Source organism: Myodes glareolus, chromosome 11 (genome assembly GCF_982192425.1).
Source record: "Myodes glareolus chromosome 11, mMyoGla1.1, whole genome shotgun sequence".
NCBI classification, from domain to species: domain Eukaryota; kingdom Metazoa; phylum Chordata; class Mammalia; order Rodentia; family Cricetidae; genus Myodes; species Myodes glareolus.
This window is the reverse complement of record NC_142036.1, coordinates 23468545-23485069: the sequence shown is the minus strand read 5'-3', so window position 1 is coordinate 23485069 and position 16525 is coordinate 23468545. Positions and strand designations below refer to the sequence as shown.

General features: G+C 49.4%; 1 protein-coding gene across 1 annotated transcript; it reads right to left on the bottom strand.

Annotated features, from left to right (window-relative positions):
- Positions 1-5619: 5619 nt before the first annotated feature.
- LOC125398432 (alpha-1-antitrypsin-like) lies at positions 5620-15410 on the bottom strand. The gene is made up of 4 exons (XM_048431191.3): positions 14783-15410; positions 11087-11357; positions 7250-7400; positions 5620-6109 (listed from the first exon to the last, which is right to left on the bottom strand). The coding sequence occupies exons 1-4, from the start codon at positions 15408-15410 to the stop codon at positions 5918-5920; spliced, it is 1242 nt and encodes a 413-aa protein (XP_048287148.3). The 3' UTR covers positions 5620-5917.
- Between the last annotated feature and the right edge of the window lie 1115 nt (positions 15411-16525).

Here is a 16525-nt window from a genome sequence, read left to right as displayed (position 1 = left end):
TGTGCACGGTCATGTGTCCACTGCTACACGTCATACACAATATCTTCGCACCTGTGTTCCATTTCTTAATCATTTCCTCTTCCCCAAGCCACCTGGAACTACTGATCTTTCTGCTGCCCCCGGATCTTTCTTTCCTGAATTTCAGATGATTGGAGCCCCACAGCCTGGGGACTCTCTGTTGAGTCTCTTTGTCAACACAGTGTATGTGTCAGGCCATTGCATTCCTTTATTATTTCATAAGTCAGATTCTTCTCGTTGTGTTAGCTCATTATTGCTCGGAAATCCTTTGTTGTTTGAAAGCTTATTCATCTTATTGAAGAACGTGGTTGTTGTTTCCAACTTTTAGTGACCTTGAATAAAACCAATAGGCCTTTGAGTACAGTTTTGTGTGTGTGTGTCCATCCGTCTATCTGTCTGTTCGTCCATCCATCTGTCTGTCTGTCTGTGTAGAGTACTTTCAGATTGATTTGGTAAACATCTAAGATGATGGTTGTTGGGTACGATAAGCTGTTGGGTTAACTTTTCAATTTCTTAGTAGTACTTTGAAGTCCAATTCTTGGCCAAGTTCTGTCTTTTATGGTTTATCCTTTTATTGCTCATATTTTTTTTGGTGTTTTTAAAAGAAATTTTTTTGGTCTTTTGAGACAGGATTTCTCTGTAGCTTTGGAGCCTGTCCTGGAACTAGCTCTTGTAGACCAGGCTGGCCTCGAACTCACAAAGATCCGCCTGCCTCTGCCTCCTGAGTGCTAGGATTAAAGGCGTGCTCCGCCACTGCCTGACTAAAGAATTTTTTGACCTAAGCTGAGGCCATAAAGATTTCTCATGTGGTTTATTTTAGAATTTTGTTAGTTTTAGGCTTTTTTGTGGGTATATAGATTCATTGTGAGCGAATTTTGAGTAGGATGTGGGGTGAGATTTATGTTCTTTTTCCATTCTTTCTCTCCCTCCCTCTCTTCCTTTTTCTTTCCTTTTCCTCTTTACTTCCTCTTGCTCCAGTTTCTTCTCTCCTAACCCCCTTTTCCTTTTCATCTGAGTATCAAGCCTTCCAAGGTTAGTTTGCTGAAAAGATCATTTGTCCTCAATAGAGTTTCCTTGGCACATTTTTCTCTGAAAACTGAATTTCAATATATGAGTTTCTATCTTAATATTTTAAGTGTGTGTGTGTGTGTGTGTGTGTGTGTGTGTGTGTGTGTGTGTGTGTAAGTGAGTGCAGGTACCCTCAGGCACAAGAGGTTTAGAATCTTCTGAGGAGTTACAGGTGGTTGTGAGCCACCTTATGTGGTGCTGGGAATTGAATTCAGGTCCTCTGCAAGAGGAGTACACACTCTTAACCTCAGAGTTCATTGCTTATAAAGATAATGTGTTATTTTTATCAACTGGATACAAGCTAGGGTTATCTGAGAAGATGATGGGATCTTAACTGAGAAAATGCTTCCATTAGCTTGGCCTGTAGGTCAGTTTGTAGACAGTTCTGTGGTGATTGATGTGGCAGGGCCCAACACACTGTGAGAGGCGGTACACCTGGGCTGGTTGCCCTGCGTTGTATAAGAAAGTAAGCTGGGAAATCCATGATGTGCAAGCCAGGAAGCAGTGATCTTCTGTGGTCTCTTCTTGTTGAATTAGTTACATTATTTTATGCTGTGGAATATTTGTTTAATAATGCAAAGATGTGTTGCATTCTCTTATGTTGTATTTGTTTAACTCTGTGAAGCTGTGTTACTTTACCTGCCTAAAACACCTGATTGGCCTAATAAAGAGCTGAATAGCCAATAGCTAGGGAGGAGAAAGGATGGGCTTGGCTGCAAGGCAGAGGGAATAAATAGAAGGAATGAGAAAAGAAGATGTCAGAGGCCAGCTACCCAGCCACACAGCCACACAGCCACACAGCCAGACATGGCCAAAGAAAGAAAAAAAGAGAGAAAGGAAGGAAGGAATAAAGGAAGGAAAGAAGCAAGGAAGGAAGGAAGGAAGGAGAAATATGCAGAAATAGAGAGAGGTAAAAGGCCAGAGGCAAAAGGTGAATGGGATAATTTAAGTTAAGAAAAGCTGACTAGTAACAAGCCAGGCTAAGGCTGGGCATTCCTAAGTAAGAATAGGTCTCTGTGTATTTATTTGGGAGCTTGGTGGTGCGCCTCTAAAGAGTTTTAAAAGATCCACCAACTACAGCCTCTGCTTCAGTTCCTGCTTTCAGGTTACTGCCCTAAGTTCCTGCCTTGGCTCCCCTTAATGATGACCCGTAGTCAGGACATGAAAGGCAAAAAACAAACAAACAAAACAAACAAAAAACTTTCCTCCTCAAACTTCTCTTGATTACTGTTTTATCATAGCAATAAAAAGCCAAATTAGGACAGAAATTTGTACCAGGAGTGGGGTATTGATGTGACAGACCTGATGGTGTTTTGGAGACTATTGTGGAAGCATCTTGGAACTCTGGCCTGGAAAAGCCATTGACTATTCTGTGATTGAAGAGGTGTGGCACTCAGGAAGAGAACCGAGAGAAATGCATGTGAGGTTTCAGAGAAAGACAAAGTATCAGGGCCATTCGTGTGAGGACACTGGAAGTGAAGCCTTTGTGCTGGTTGCTGTTGTTTTTGTCTCCTTGGCATTGCTATGGTTATTTGGGAAGAGAGATCCTCAGTTGAGGAAATGTCTCCATCAGATTAGGACAACCAATGGGACAACTGGAAGCTTGTTGGAAGCCGAGAAATCAGCTGTGATTAAGAAGAGATGGACAGGACTGACTGGCAGGGTTGGGAGCATGGGGGTGGCAGAGAGAGGAGGGTAGGAGGAGAAGAGGAGGGGAGAGAGGGAGGGAGAGGAGAACTTGAGGAAATGGGATGGTTGAGATGGAGGAAGGACAGAGATGAGAACAAGGAGAGATATCTTGATTGAGGGAGCCATTATAGGGTTCACAGAAACCTGACTCTAGAGAAATTCCCAGGAATCTAAAAGGATGACCCCACCTAGGACCCTGGGCAATAGAGGAGAGGGGGCTCGATCTTGACTTGCCTTCTAGTCAGACTGATAAATATCTGTCCACCATAGCGCCTTCATTCAGCAACTGATGGAGGCAGAGGCAGAGACCCACATCGCAGAACTAGACTGGGCTCCCAAAGTCCAGCTGAAGAGTGGGAGGAATGAGAATATGAGCAAGAAGGTCAAGACCATGATAGGTTCACGCACTGAAACAATTTGCCTGAGCTAATGGGAGCTCACCAAATCCAACCGGACTGGGAAGGAACAAGCATAGGACCAAACTAGTTCCTCTGAATGTGGTTGACAGTTGCATGGCTGGGGCAGACTGACAGTGGCATCAGGATTTATCCCTACTACAGGTACTGACTTTTGGGATCTATTCTCTTCGCATGTATACCTTGCTCAGCTGAGATAGAGTAGGGAGGGCCTTGGACCTTCCACAAGCCAATGTGCCTTACCGTCTTTGAGGATTAAATGGGGGTGGGGTGGGAGGGTGTGTGGAGAGAATGGGAGGAGAGGAGGAAGTGGGAACTTGGATAGGTATCTTTTTAAAATCTAATAAATTAAGTAAAAAGGAAGAGACTAGCAGCACTGAGATGGAATCTTCTAGAGTATTTCCTCAGGGGAGCACAGAGGGACTGTGGGTAGAGGAGGTCAGGGCTACACCTCATTCTGGCAACGGAGCTTGGTCATGTGTAAGAATCTCCTACATGTAGCTGGTGTTGATAGTATGAGAGCTTCAGACCTGAGGAGAAGATGGGAGCATAAGAAACCTGGCACAGTGAGAGACTAGGAGAGGCCACTGGTCAAGGTGCAGTCTCATTGGTTGTGGAAACTATAGGACTGAAGGGGACATGGAGGCTGAGGCCTGGTGCCACACGGCAGGGTCAGAGTCCTCCAGGAGGCCATTGGTGAAGGTGTAACCTGCGAAGACCTAACATTTTGTAGATGTCAGGACTGTGGAAAGACTACCAAGGACAGCAGCTGTGGAGTGGTGGCCAGTCTGAGCCTGTGAGACCTGTGTGTTGGGAATGGCGGAGCCTGAGAGGTGGAGATGCTTAGCCCTTTGGGACCTAGAAGACTGTTTGTATCCTGCTAGCAACAACTTGGTGACAGGGAAGGTCTGTGACTAGAGCTTCTGAGGTGGTGACATCTGCAGCAGGGTTTGCCTGAGAGCTAGAAAAGGCAGCTAGCAGGTGATGGAGTGGCCTCAGTCTGGGCAGGACAGGCTCCTGATGTCACAGGAGGGGAGGGAGGGGTGGATGGGAGTAGTTGGTGGTTAACGAGGTCGTCAGCTGAGGGTGATAGAGAGGGAGGTTGGGGCTGAGAGTGACTTAGGAAGGGGTGGGATGAGGGTGGACAGAGGGATCGTGAAAGGCCAGTCACCACCCTGAGCCTAAGGACAGCTCAGAGGTGAGAGTCCCGAGTAAAGTGAGGCCATCAATGTGCGCATGGTCTTTGGCCACTTCCGGAAGCTGAGACTTAAGCATGGAGTTAGCTGATTTTGCCCAGGGATAAGAGCAAAAGAGCCGGGATGGAACTGACTATGGACATTCACTGAGTAAGGGATCAAGGGGAACCTGACGGAAGATGGGGAAGCATAACCAGAACCCTCTATGGGCTGTGCATCCTGGTGGGGCTGCAGTGTTGTTGGAATTGCATACAAATGGAATGAGCTGGAATGCAGGAGGGCAGCCGCATGCTTGGCAGGTCTCACTCAGCTGGAGCATGAAGGTTGTGAGATCTGGAGAGGCCGTGGCTGTTATATGACGGTATCTGCAGGTGACCAAAGGAATATTCAAAGTTCCTACAAGTTCCCCTCAACTTGAACTGCTCGTTCACTGATGCTCATTGGCATCAGCTGGCAGCAAAGCGACCTCTTTTCCCTCTCTCACAGTGAGGCCCACTGCCAGCTCTGGGCTACTCACCCATTCCTCTCAAAACTCCATCTGACATGACTGTCATCAAGAATGTGAATCCTGTTTGTGGATCAAGAAGACATGTTGGAGTGTTAGCCCACGCCTCTGCACCCGTGATGGCTGCAGAACGGTGGCATGCCCTGCGTCTGTGGAATGGGCTCTTGAAGTTGGAGACCCTGCTCTACCTTCATCTTTCAGTTCTATGACTGTGCTTCTGTGTATGCAGTTGGTGCTCAATGGATGCTGGCCCTGACGACTTGTGCAAAGACATTTTTCTCGCGGAGGATGGGTCCCTCTTGGAAAAGGCATGGGGAGCTGTCTTTGCGAGAGCAGTGCTGACTGTCGCCCGAAGATGGCCTTTGATACAGCTTCAATTCCTGTAGCTCCTTTCAGCAAAGAGACCCAGAGACTTGCTCTGCACGCTTCCTTCCCAGCCACGTGCCAAGGAGATGGAGGCTTGGCAGACACCCTTGGGAGCCACTGAGTCATCTGGATTCCAGCAAACAGCACTGGAAGGAGGGCTCTGACCTTTCTCATGAGCATGCTCCCAGGTTGCTCTTCCAGAGTCTCCAAGGCCCTCCAGGTCCCTCCCTGCCCCGCTGTTGAAGAACACCCATCACAACATTCTCATCTGCTGTTTTATTGAACCGATCTACGAAGGAATAGAACTCTACTACAACCCAGGCAGTACAGATCCAAGAAAATCAGAATTCAGGGCCTCCAGCTCTACCCTCCATGTACTGCCTTCCTTTGTGGTCCTTCAAGGACATCAGGTCTGGAGCTCTCCCACACAGATGCTTAACCTGTGTGTCTGTCTTCCTGTCTTTGCAGGAGGCCCCCTTCAGTAGCCGCTCTCACATCAAAGATTAGCAAGCCACTGCCCCAGCCACAGTCATGAGAAAAGGAAGGTCAGACTCACCGCCCCAACCCCAGCCTTCCTGTGAGCACCATAGGCCAGTCACTAGCCTATGCTTTGGTCACTCTCCTGTCTTCTAAAGTCTCAACTCTTTCTTGGAAATGGATCAGGCACTATTAGGGTTCATCACTTTCCCCATGAAGAGAAGGTTGTGGCCAGCCCCCTCCAGGATTAACATTATAAAGGGCCTATTGAAGTGGAAGGAAGGGATGAGTGGCTTCGGGATGGACCGGAGGCTGGAGATGTCTTCTTCTTCCGCTCCATCCTCATTCACAGTCAGCTCCGTCCTGTGCACTGCCTTTGGAGATCAAGGTTCAGAGTGTTGAGGGAGCAGGAGCTCTGACAAGCCCACCCTCAGCAAGTATCACCCTGACTCTCTATCTGCACTGGGCCCAGGATGCCCAGGATCCAGGTCTAGCACTGGATAGGTAGGTGCATGATGTTGCAGAATGGAGGCTCATTTCTGCATCCCCGAGAGTTCCAGAACACTGTGCCGTTTTTTCACTCAGTCTGCACCACCCCCCACCTCTGACTTCACATTGTGGCTGTTTTCCTCCCTCTGCTCCCAGCCAAGAGGCAACCTGGCTTTCTGGGGAGTAGCGCGCGCTTGTAGCCTCAACCGTTTGTACACCTGCTTCTATGCCGGGCTCACAGCCTTGCCTTCCAGAAGGATAGCTTTCTTATTCTTTGCCCTATCTCGAGCCACTGAGAGTCCTGGAATTTCCACCCCTGAAATGACACTTTCCCAGACTCTCTTCCCACTCCCTCCCTTTTCTCTGAAGCCTGCCTCTGCTGTCACTCACTGGCTTGTTTCTCTGGTGGCCTGCAGTGCTCTCCTTTCACTGGCTCAGATTCCATCCAATCTTTCTCCTGTCACAGGCCCTGATGGTCCTCACACTACACGTGACCTGCATGTAACCTGAAGGCCAGGTCGTTGAGTCACTGGGTCCAGCATCTGCTCTTTGGGCCTCCCCTGCAACCTTGCCAACCAGTAACTCGGCACCCCTTCTCTGTTCCAGGAAAAGCCCCCTTGTGTGGCTTGACTCCATCCCTGCCGTATTCTGCCGTAATCTAACTTCCTAACCTCTTGCAGTGTGGTTGTGGGTGGACACCGGATGTGTGTATGACACCACGCTCTTGTATTCACAGGATGCCTTCATGTCACCAGGGCTGTGACAGTCCCTTGGTTGCATATTCACACCCAGCATCCTGGCTGTCTCCACAACAGGTAGTGCGCATGAGAACACAACTTTTTATTTCCCTAGAAGAGCCATCTCTGAGGAACAGCCAGGTCCAGGACACTGCTGGAGCTGTCACCCACCACGTCACCCATTGCATTCACAGAACACTGGGTGCTCATCGGTCCCTAAATGCGTTAGGAAAGGGAAACCATAGGAACCATTAAGCATAAAGAGCCTCGTCACGGGTGTTAACCTACCGTGGTGACCCTCATGGGTGTCCTTTTCACAGTGATTCCCATGAGGTCCCTGTGTTCATAGAACAATTTAAGTCTGCTGGTAGCATACTTGAGATTCTCCATATGAAGAGCCACGGGAATGGAGAATTTGGGGAAAAACAGCTGCATCCTGCTGCTCAGGAAGATGAAAGAAAGCAGAGTTGAAGTCATGCAGCCTAATAGTCCACCCGAACCTGCGGATTCCCTGAACAAGCAAGAGCAGCTCTGTGCTGCATGCCTGCAACAGGCAGGTTGCACCAGGGACTCCGCGAGGCAATTTCCTTCCATCCTCCTGGCAATGTTGGGAGGTGGTCAGAGGGCTTGCTCAGAACATGAGCGGTGGAATCAAAGGGGGTGTGAGTTTGTCTGAAGCAGCAGGGGGTACAGCTTCGAGCAAGCATTGGTGGAACAAGGCTTGTTAACCACACCCACCTTTTTTCTTTAAACGAAGAGGATGACTGACACCGGCCCACCTGAAAGGCTGGCATAGAGGCTGTTTAATAATCTGGTGGTCTCTGCGCTGTTCTGTGAGCCAGCCATCTCCCAAATGTTGGACATCGATTAGGCCCCCCTAGTCCTGAACTTTATCTCTCGGTGGAAAGAACCCATCTGTATGAAAGAGGCCCCCTGTTCTTTGCATCCTCGACCAATAGAATCCATCCTGATTCTTATCACAAATGCTTCCTCCTGAGACCCTTGCCCTGAGCACTGTTTATCAGCCAATAGAGTTCATTCTTATTGTAAGGTCACAGGTGCTTGACTACTTTGCTGTGATAACTGTCACCTGGAAACCTTTCCTGAAGTTTTACTGCGTTTAACCACGAGGTCAAACTCTGGAAGTTTCCAGCCGGCACCTGCTGAAGTGGTATTGACCTGAGCTTCCTTCTTCACCGCCTGAGTTCTCCTTGCCAGCTGTTGCCAGCTGTGGGGCTTGCCAGGGCTGGGGCACAAAGTCACAGTGTTCCTAAAAGCTATAGTCCTTGAGGGTCCTTGAGCTATAGTATATTACTTCTTAAAGAGGCTGTGATTGCCCTGGTCCAGCAGAAATAAAAAGATTCTGTCTATCGGTGCTTCACCTTGGCCTAAGTTCCTTTCCTCCTCCTGTCTGCCCGGTCTTGGATTTCAAAGGCCTGAGGACAGACTGAGTGTCACACTTTCTTGCTTGTGTATCAAAAGGACACCAGATGATGTTATATGTTCACACGTCAGATCATGAGACCAAAAGAGTCTCACCTCTGGTCCTAGAGAGTGCCTGCCAGGAGATGGGGGAGGAGAAATGGGAGGTGCTGCTTGGCTCAAGCAGGATGGGTATTTCTGGATTCCCATCATGCAGCCCTGGACCTGGACTTGTAATGGCTTAGTGGAGGCTTTCTAAGTGTTTCTGCCATACATACAAAATGGGGCCCGCGTGGGGCAATGGCTGGGCTCAGTAGCTGAACACTATGCCCATGCCCATCAGGGTGCCCACCTTAAACACACACTGTGTCTCCTTGCTGCTTATGTTAGAAAAAATAAAGTAAGAAACAAACATTTTTTTTTAAAAAAAATCATACACTCAAAAGGACATTTTCTACCCAACAGCCATATGGAGGCTGTGTGCCACAGACCCCAGATGACCACGTGCCAAAAGTATACCTTCCTGGCTTTTGTTTCTGAAACACAAGGATGTGAGTCTATCTCCCTCCACTTTGACTCCCAGGCATTGGCCCAATGGAGCTGAATAATAGCTCCAGAGTCTTCATTGTGAACAAAGCATCAGTGATCTGTGAGTCTCCTAGCTGTTTCTACAGGGGGGCACTGAGGGTGGGAGAAGTCCTGTCTGGGTGAAAGCAACCTTAAGCTCCATGCAGCTCTTCCCTGTCCCGCCAGACAGGTGTTGAATGCGATGAAATCTCAGCCCTTTAGGTGATGCCTCTGACCCACCATCTACAGCTCAACCAATTCTAATGCTCAGTGGCCATAGAGCAACAACTGGGGACAATTTGGTTGTTACGTCTAGACACGGAGACATTTCTGACTTCTGGTGATGATGGTGATGGTGGTGATGGTGGTGATGATGGTGATGATGGTGATGGTGGTGTTGGTGATGATGGTGATGGTGGTGATGATGGTGATGGTGGTGTTGGTGATGATGGTGGTGATGATGGTGATGGTGGTGATGATGATGGTGGTGGTGGTGATGATGTGATAATAGTGATGGTGGTGATGGTGATAATGATGATCTAAGTAAACCTTGATGCTCAGGAGTCTAGCCCACAGAAGAAGACAGAACAGTTGTACAGACAGGACAAGGCAGGCAAGACAGAGGTGGTTTGCATGGTGGGGAGCTGGAGGATCCATCCAAAAGCAGAAAGACTTGCCTGTACCAGGGCTTCTCAATCTTTAACATGTACACAGTCTGCTGGAACCTGCAGGATTTGGGGTGTACCTGAGAGTTCAAATATCCAGAAGCCAGAGACGTTGGCCATGGGCTAGACTTTGGATAGCGAAAGCATTACTTCATAGCAGTGGTTCTCAACCTGTGGGTCATGACCCCTTAGAGGGGTCGAATAACCCTTTCACAGGGGTTGCCTAAGACCTTCAAAAAACACAGATCTTTATATTATGATTTATAATAGCAGTAAAATTGCAGGTATTAAGTAGTAGTGAAAATAAATGTTGTGACTGGGGGGTCACTACAACATGAGGAACTGTATTCAAGGGTCACAGCGTTAGGAAGGCTGAGAACCAGTGTTTAAGCGTCCAGTTATTTTGTGTTTTTTGTTTGTTCTCTGTTCTTTCTTAGAGACACAAGGAAACTAACATTAGAGCAAGGCAGAGAAGGGCGAGTGGCCAGAAAGTCACAGCTTTCCCTCTGGGCAAGGCCGCCAGAAAAGAGGCTAGCTTCTGGTTCCCAGGGGGGTCATTAACAGGTCACCATTCAATAGTGGCATGGCAGGACACATCCAGACAAGGGTTTCCCAGTGCTGTGGTCTGTTCATGGCCTTCTTAGTGACTCACTGTTCCTTCCACTCTGTGCGCATATGTGTGCAGGTACACATGTGTGTGCATACATGTGTGAAGGTAAAGGGGGAATAGTAGTGTTGTGCCTCTTTTTCTCAGCTAGGTCTCCCATCAGCCTGGAGTTCACTGTGTTGGTTAGTTTTCTTTCTGTTTTGTCAATTGGACACTGTGAAAGGTCATCTGGGAAGAGGACCCTTGACAGAGAGTGAGAAAATGACTCCATCAGATTGACCTGGCACAAGAATCACAAGCTTTTTTGTAGATAGGTTTTGGGGGTTCAATTCCAGTTCTCATACTTACAAGGCAAACCCTTTACCAACTGAAGCATCTTCCCACCTCCCCTCTTCACTTCTTTATAACTCTACAGGACTTCAAAGCACAGTTGACGACTGTAAATCTCTCACAGGAAGATGCAGCGGGCTGATACCATGGTGATGGTGGTGATGGTGGTGATGATGGTGATGGTGGTGATGGTGGTGATGATGGTGATGGTGGTGTTGGTGATGATGGTGGTGATGATGGTGATGGTGGTGATGATGATGGTGGTGGTGGTGATGATGTGATAATAGTGATGGTGGTGATGGTGATAATGATGATAAAGATGGTGATGGTAGTGATTTTGATTTGTGTGTTTTCCCCATCTTTGAAAGGTAAGGTTGACTGAATCCTGTCTGATAATGTGTGAGACCATGTCCCAGATCCCATGCCATGTCATTCCCCAAAGACTAGAAAGGTCTCCACCTCTCACCCAGAGCTAAGGCGATGGTGGAAAAGGTCTTGCCGCGCTGCAGGAGGTGGCAATAGCTGGGTTCTCACCTCCGTGGTAAGGGCTGAGTCCATGTGTCGAAGCTCTCCTTCATCAGCGCGTTCTCACAGTCCTCAAATCTCCCCTCATCCGGGAGAATGAAGACTCCTGAGATGTTGCAGGTGTAGGGCAGCTGGAGCACATGGCTGTGCAGGTGGCTGAAATGCTGCAAGTGGAACCAGCCTACCCGCTGCATCATGGGTACCATGGTCCGGACGCCCTCGCCTACCGAGAAGTACTTCATTGCTGTGAGCTTCGGGTTAAAGCGATATTTCCATTTTCCTGACAAGAGAGTGCACAGGAATCAGAGTGGCCAGCAATATCCAGGACACATCACTTGTCCATCAGGGAGGCCCTAGGACTGACACGTGCCAGGCAAACCACACAGGCACATGTGAGAGATCCTTGTCCACACAGATCTTATGAAGTAAGAAAATATAAACACCACGATTGATAAGGAAGCCAATGAGCTGGCAGGGATATTGGCTAAGGAGAGAAATAAGGGATAGTTGCATATCCACGTAACTTCCTAGACACCGGTTAAAGACTTAACAGTGCGTGGGACAAGCCACAGAACAGCCAGCGGAGGAACATTCTCAAGAGGAAACAATGATGCGCAACAGCCCAGTAGTGGGAATGTCTTGTTTCAGGGACAGGGAAGGTGTGTAGCTGGAATGAGAAGGGAAGAGACCGAGTTGTGGGTGAGGCCAGAGGAAGTGGGAGTCAACCAGTCCTGGGTCACCTGCAGAGGTAATAGGTCTCTTAAGGATGCCTGTGCACATCAGCGAGGCATTGTAAGCAAAGCCCTGTGTATGGTCCTTCACACAGCAGTTGCTCAGAAATTGCTAGCCATCTGTTTCCTTAGCACAGCGCCAGTCTACCAAGGCAGAAGGCGTTCTTCCCCTGGTGTCTGTGGAAACAGAGAGAATGCAGTCCCCGTGGGCTTAGAGCCAAGAACTTTTACATCTCAGCCATCTGAGAGCTGCTTTTCCAGCCTCTTTCCCTGTCACTGAGGTTCTGGCCAGGATGTGGATGGTCAGCTCTTCAGTGGCAGGCGAACCTGACAGTGCTATGGATTCACTGAACTTGGAGCTCCACCTGAGGCCGGAGACCTCTGGGGAGGACTAGGAAGCTGACTTTCTTGCATTTAATCCTGACTGGATAGGGCAAAGGTGGGTGTTTTACAGAAGAACCTACCCTTCCTTACAAAGCCGTTCACAACCTCAGAAAAAATAATCGGAAAGTCATGAGAGCTCCTAATAGAACGGAGTGGGTGAACTCAGAAGCGAGCTGTTCTCTTTAGCAGCTCCAAGCCGTCCACTCTCTGGGGCTCTAAGCCCCTAGTTCCCAAACCTGCACCTCTCAAAGTGCCAGACCCCATCCCGACAACCGCCTACCACTGCCATCCAAACTCCCTAGAAGCAGCTCAGATTTCATGTACCAAACAAAAGCTTGTTTTTCTCCACAGCCACCTCCTTCGAGCAGGGATAGGAAGGGAGCCCAGATAAAAGATAAGATGCCCAGTTACGTCTAAATGTTGGAGGTACAACCATGGTTAAATATCTGTGACATTTTGTGGTTTTGCTTTCTTCTTAAAGTTGGCAATCTCTCCTGAGAGCTTGTCACGAAAGACTTTCTGGAAGCCCGAGCTGAGCCCCGAAGGAGGGCCCATCGCTGAGGAAGAAGAGAGGAGGAAGGAGCAAAGCCATTCATGTGCGCGATGGAGGAGGCATCAGCTAGGCTGACAGCACTAGGGTTGTGTAGCTGAGGTAGGGCTGAAGTTTTAAGTAACTGTGGTGCTTTGGGGGGAGGGGGAGGTAGAGAGGATAACAGAGATGGATGGGAGAGAGGGCAGGGGATGGGTCATTCAAGGGCCCTGGGGGAGACAAGTTGAAGACAGACTCCTTTAGAACTCATAGCTGCGGGTACGGGGACACACACTTGGAGTCCCAGGATGTGGGAGACTGAGGCAGAAGGATCATACGTCCCTCCCTGCAAAAGAAATAGAGAGGAAAAATGCAGACACACTCATAGTAACGTTGGGAAGAGTTAACGTAGCTTGGCAAGCTGAACAAGAATAGTGGCCATGGTTGGGGCAATGGTCAGATTTAGCACATGGTGTGGGGAGAAAAGAGGCCTGGGGCGAGGGAGCATCAACGTCCCTAGCTTGGGCTAGAATCAGAGCAATTTACTGTGAAGGGCCGCATCCACATGCCCCATTACAAGATGGCGCTGGCATCTGGTTTCACTGCCAGGTGAACGTACATGTGCTTGGTAACTTTCCACTGCTGTCCCCGCCTACTCCTGAGGCTTCACCTGGGCTAATTGGGCAGCAGACCAATCCAAGAGTGACATGTCCGAAGCAAGGACTGTTTCCTATATAAGGGATGGGTTCCTTCATATCTGGGTCCCCGGCCATGTTAGCTGATGCTCTCTCTCTCAGGATGCATTAAAGCTATTTCTGCAGAAGAATCCTAGTGTCCCGCGTGGTTCTTGCTGGCGAGACGATAGCGCGGGACAATTTACCAAGCCTTGAAGAGAAGGATTAGGAGAAGGGGACTTCCTGGGTGGAGGTACTACTTCCGTATGAAACACGCCAAGCCCAGGCTGCTCCATTTGAACGGAGGTGACCAGGGGCCTGGCAGGCATGGGGATCTGACACGAAGTTGGGAGTGTTCCGTGCACAGAAAGGTTGCAGGCAGCTTACACGGCCCCGCTTGCTGGAGGGGAGGACCTAGACTGGAAGAAGGGGGAAGGGAGGGAATGCCATGATTTGTCAGCACTGTGTTGATTTCCTGGAGAGAGAAAAACACCAAGGTCGGGCAGAGGAGCTGCAAGTCCTGCTGACTTTGGGGAAGTGTCCAGCTGGATGGCCAGCAGAAGAGCCACTGGCAGCCAGGCCAGACAGGTGTGGAAGGACAAGGTACCCTTCTGTGTGGAGGGTCGAAGGCAGCTTGTTGAAAGAGTTTGAGACACAGCATATAACCCTCCCCTAGCTCAGGCTTGTGTGAGGTAGAACGGAAGGCTCAGTGGTGTACCGCCAGTGGCAAGTCTGACCTTCAGAGGTGTGGGCTAGACGGTCACACAGGGCTCCACGGGTGGCCTCATGCTCTACCACCACACTGGAATGTGACCTTAGAGCATAGGGCCCCTCGTCTCATTTGTCAGTGAGTCCTAAGAGTAATGTAGCTGGTCCTGGATTGAGATGCCTTGTCCCGAAAGTTAGCAAGGAGGAGGGAGTGGGGACTGTATCTATAAAAGGAGCTTCCAATTCTAGAAGAGAGAGGTACAGGATGGAAGAAAGGAGCAGGATGAGAAGACGTAAGCACAGGAGAGGCCAGGCAAGCAGTTCAGGAGGAGGAGAGGGAGTATTTGTCTGGGGCAAAAAATGGTTGACTTTCCAAAAACGAGAAGAGACTTAGATAATCCCGACCTCCCTGGACCCTAAGGAAAGTATTGCTCAAGACCTTTCTAATGATTAAAGGACTAAAGGACTAGATGACACTAAGGAGAGAGAGAGAAAGAGAGAGAGAGAGAGAGAGAGAGAGAGAGAGAGAGAGAGAGAGAGAGAGATAGATCCAGAGGTGGGCAAGAGCAGGAAGCTGTCTCAAGCCAAAGGAACAGAGGACATCCAGAAAGATCTAGAGGAGCAGAGGAAGTCTCAAGCCAGCAAGGGGCTGCCAAGGCTCCATCTGAGGCTCACTGACCTTTAAAGAAGTTGTAATTGGCCAGCAGTAAGTTAGATAGTGGCTTCAGGTTCCTCAGCAGCCTCTTCACTTTCCCATGGGTCCTGTCACGAATGGCCGAGTTTATCTGCTTGTTGGCTAACTCATAGTCCCCTAAGGAGACGAGGATGACGTCGCTGTTGTAGAAGCGCTGGGCTAGCATGAGGAACCTCCGTTTTGGTTGTACTCTCTTGTCCATAAACAACAAACTGCCGGTGTGGATCCCACACTTCTCAGAAGGCATCAGGGCACCCAGCTGCTCCCCATAGTGCAAGGGCGCTTGAGTGTCCAGGTCTTTGGTGACTCTGAACCCCAGATCCCTCAGGACCAGGTGGCGGACTTCTGGCTTATCATGGAAGGCCAGCAGCGTGAGGGGTATACTGATACTGAACGGAGAAAGGAGTACGTTTTTGCCTCCTTCTGTCTCTGGCAGCTGTCTGTACAGACTCAAGGCAAATTTTTGGTTGTTGAAGAAGGGTCTTGGTGCCCTATGAATCCCTGGTGTTGGTGATATTCTTTGATGCAGTGATGTTGGTGGTGTCTCTTGGTCACAGGAATGGGGAACCAGCCCAGCTACCAGCAGCCAGAGGCACAGAATGGAGCGTGCCATCCTAGACAAAGAAAGCAGTAGTGTTACTCAGTTTGACCCTGTGACTGAACAAGACACAGAGCTCCAGACTCTTCCTACTGCTTGTCAGGGGCTTTGGTTGGGGAGGGTCTGGGAATTCTAAGGGACTGGCAAGATCTTGGGCACATTCGGGCTTGAGAATCTGACAGATCGGAGCCTGGCTCAGTCAACTTCTGCCCCTCCCAGCAGAGGCCCCCATGTACAAACAGGGGTCAGAACACCTGCCCACGGACTATGCCAGGCCTGCTGTGAAAACAGAGTAGGAGGAAGCTGATAGATATCAAACCAAATTTTAGACCATGGCACACCTGCTCTGACTGCTCCCTATGGGAGCTTTGGAGCTGAGCTCCGGCCTCCCATTGTCTGCGTAGGTGTTCTCAATATGTGCGTAATGCCAAGTCAAGTCAAGCTTTCCACTTACCTGAAACCTCTGTGCCAGCTGCTGCCCAGGTGTCTGCTTTTGCCCTTCTCTGCCCTGCAAGTCCCTTGGAGTCTGCGGTCTTGGGACTGGTCTCCACTTCTTCTGTACCCTCTGGCTTGTTCTGGAGTTTGCCAGGAGAAGGGAGGCTGGTAGATCTACGTTCCCTTGTTGGCACAGTGCCACCCTCCGGCATCCTTCTGCCACCCAGGAAAGTCCTTCTTCAGCTCGTTTCACGGTTTCTGCCCCTTTGACTCGGGCAGTTTCCTGCTCTTACTCAACCTGTGGCCCAGCTCAGGATGCCTCCGTCTTGAATTCTTACCCTGACTCTTTCAACCCCCCACCCACTAACCTACTCAGTCCAGTCTCATTCTTTGAGTCATGGGAAGGGCTCTGAGCAATACGCCATTTAATCCTATTAAATGCAAAACCTTGGGCCCTAGGAGGTCAGGTGGCCTGTTCAGGGTTCACAGCCAGCTAGTGGCACAGCCGGGTTTCTAAGTCAGTCTGTGTCTCTAACAATGAAGCTTTGCTTTATCTTTCACTGTCCCTCCCCATTCAGAATGGTGTCCATCTGTAATAAGATCCTCTGAAAACTAGCCCCCCAGGCCCTGTGATATGCTGCCCTGCAAAGTTGGGGTATTCTTGGAGCTGATCCCAACAGTGGTCTCTGATCGTG

What these genes read in the sequence shown, in the direction of transcription:
- LOC125398432 (XM_048431191.3), bottom strand. Translation starts at nt 15,410, where the DNA reads ATGGCACGCTCCATTCTGTGCCTCTGGCTGCTGGTAGCTGGGCTGGTT. An exon ending in CAATTACAACTTCTTTAAAG is followed by an intron (nt 11,358 to 14,782) that starts GTCAGTGAGCCT and finishes CTCTCTTGTCAG; the next exon opens with GAAAATGGAAATATCGCTTT. An exon ending in ACTCAGCCCTTACCACGGAG is followed by an intron (nt 7,401 to 11,086) that starts GTGAGAACCCAG and finishes CTTCCTGAGCAG; the next exon opens with CAGGATGCAGCTGTTTTTCC.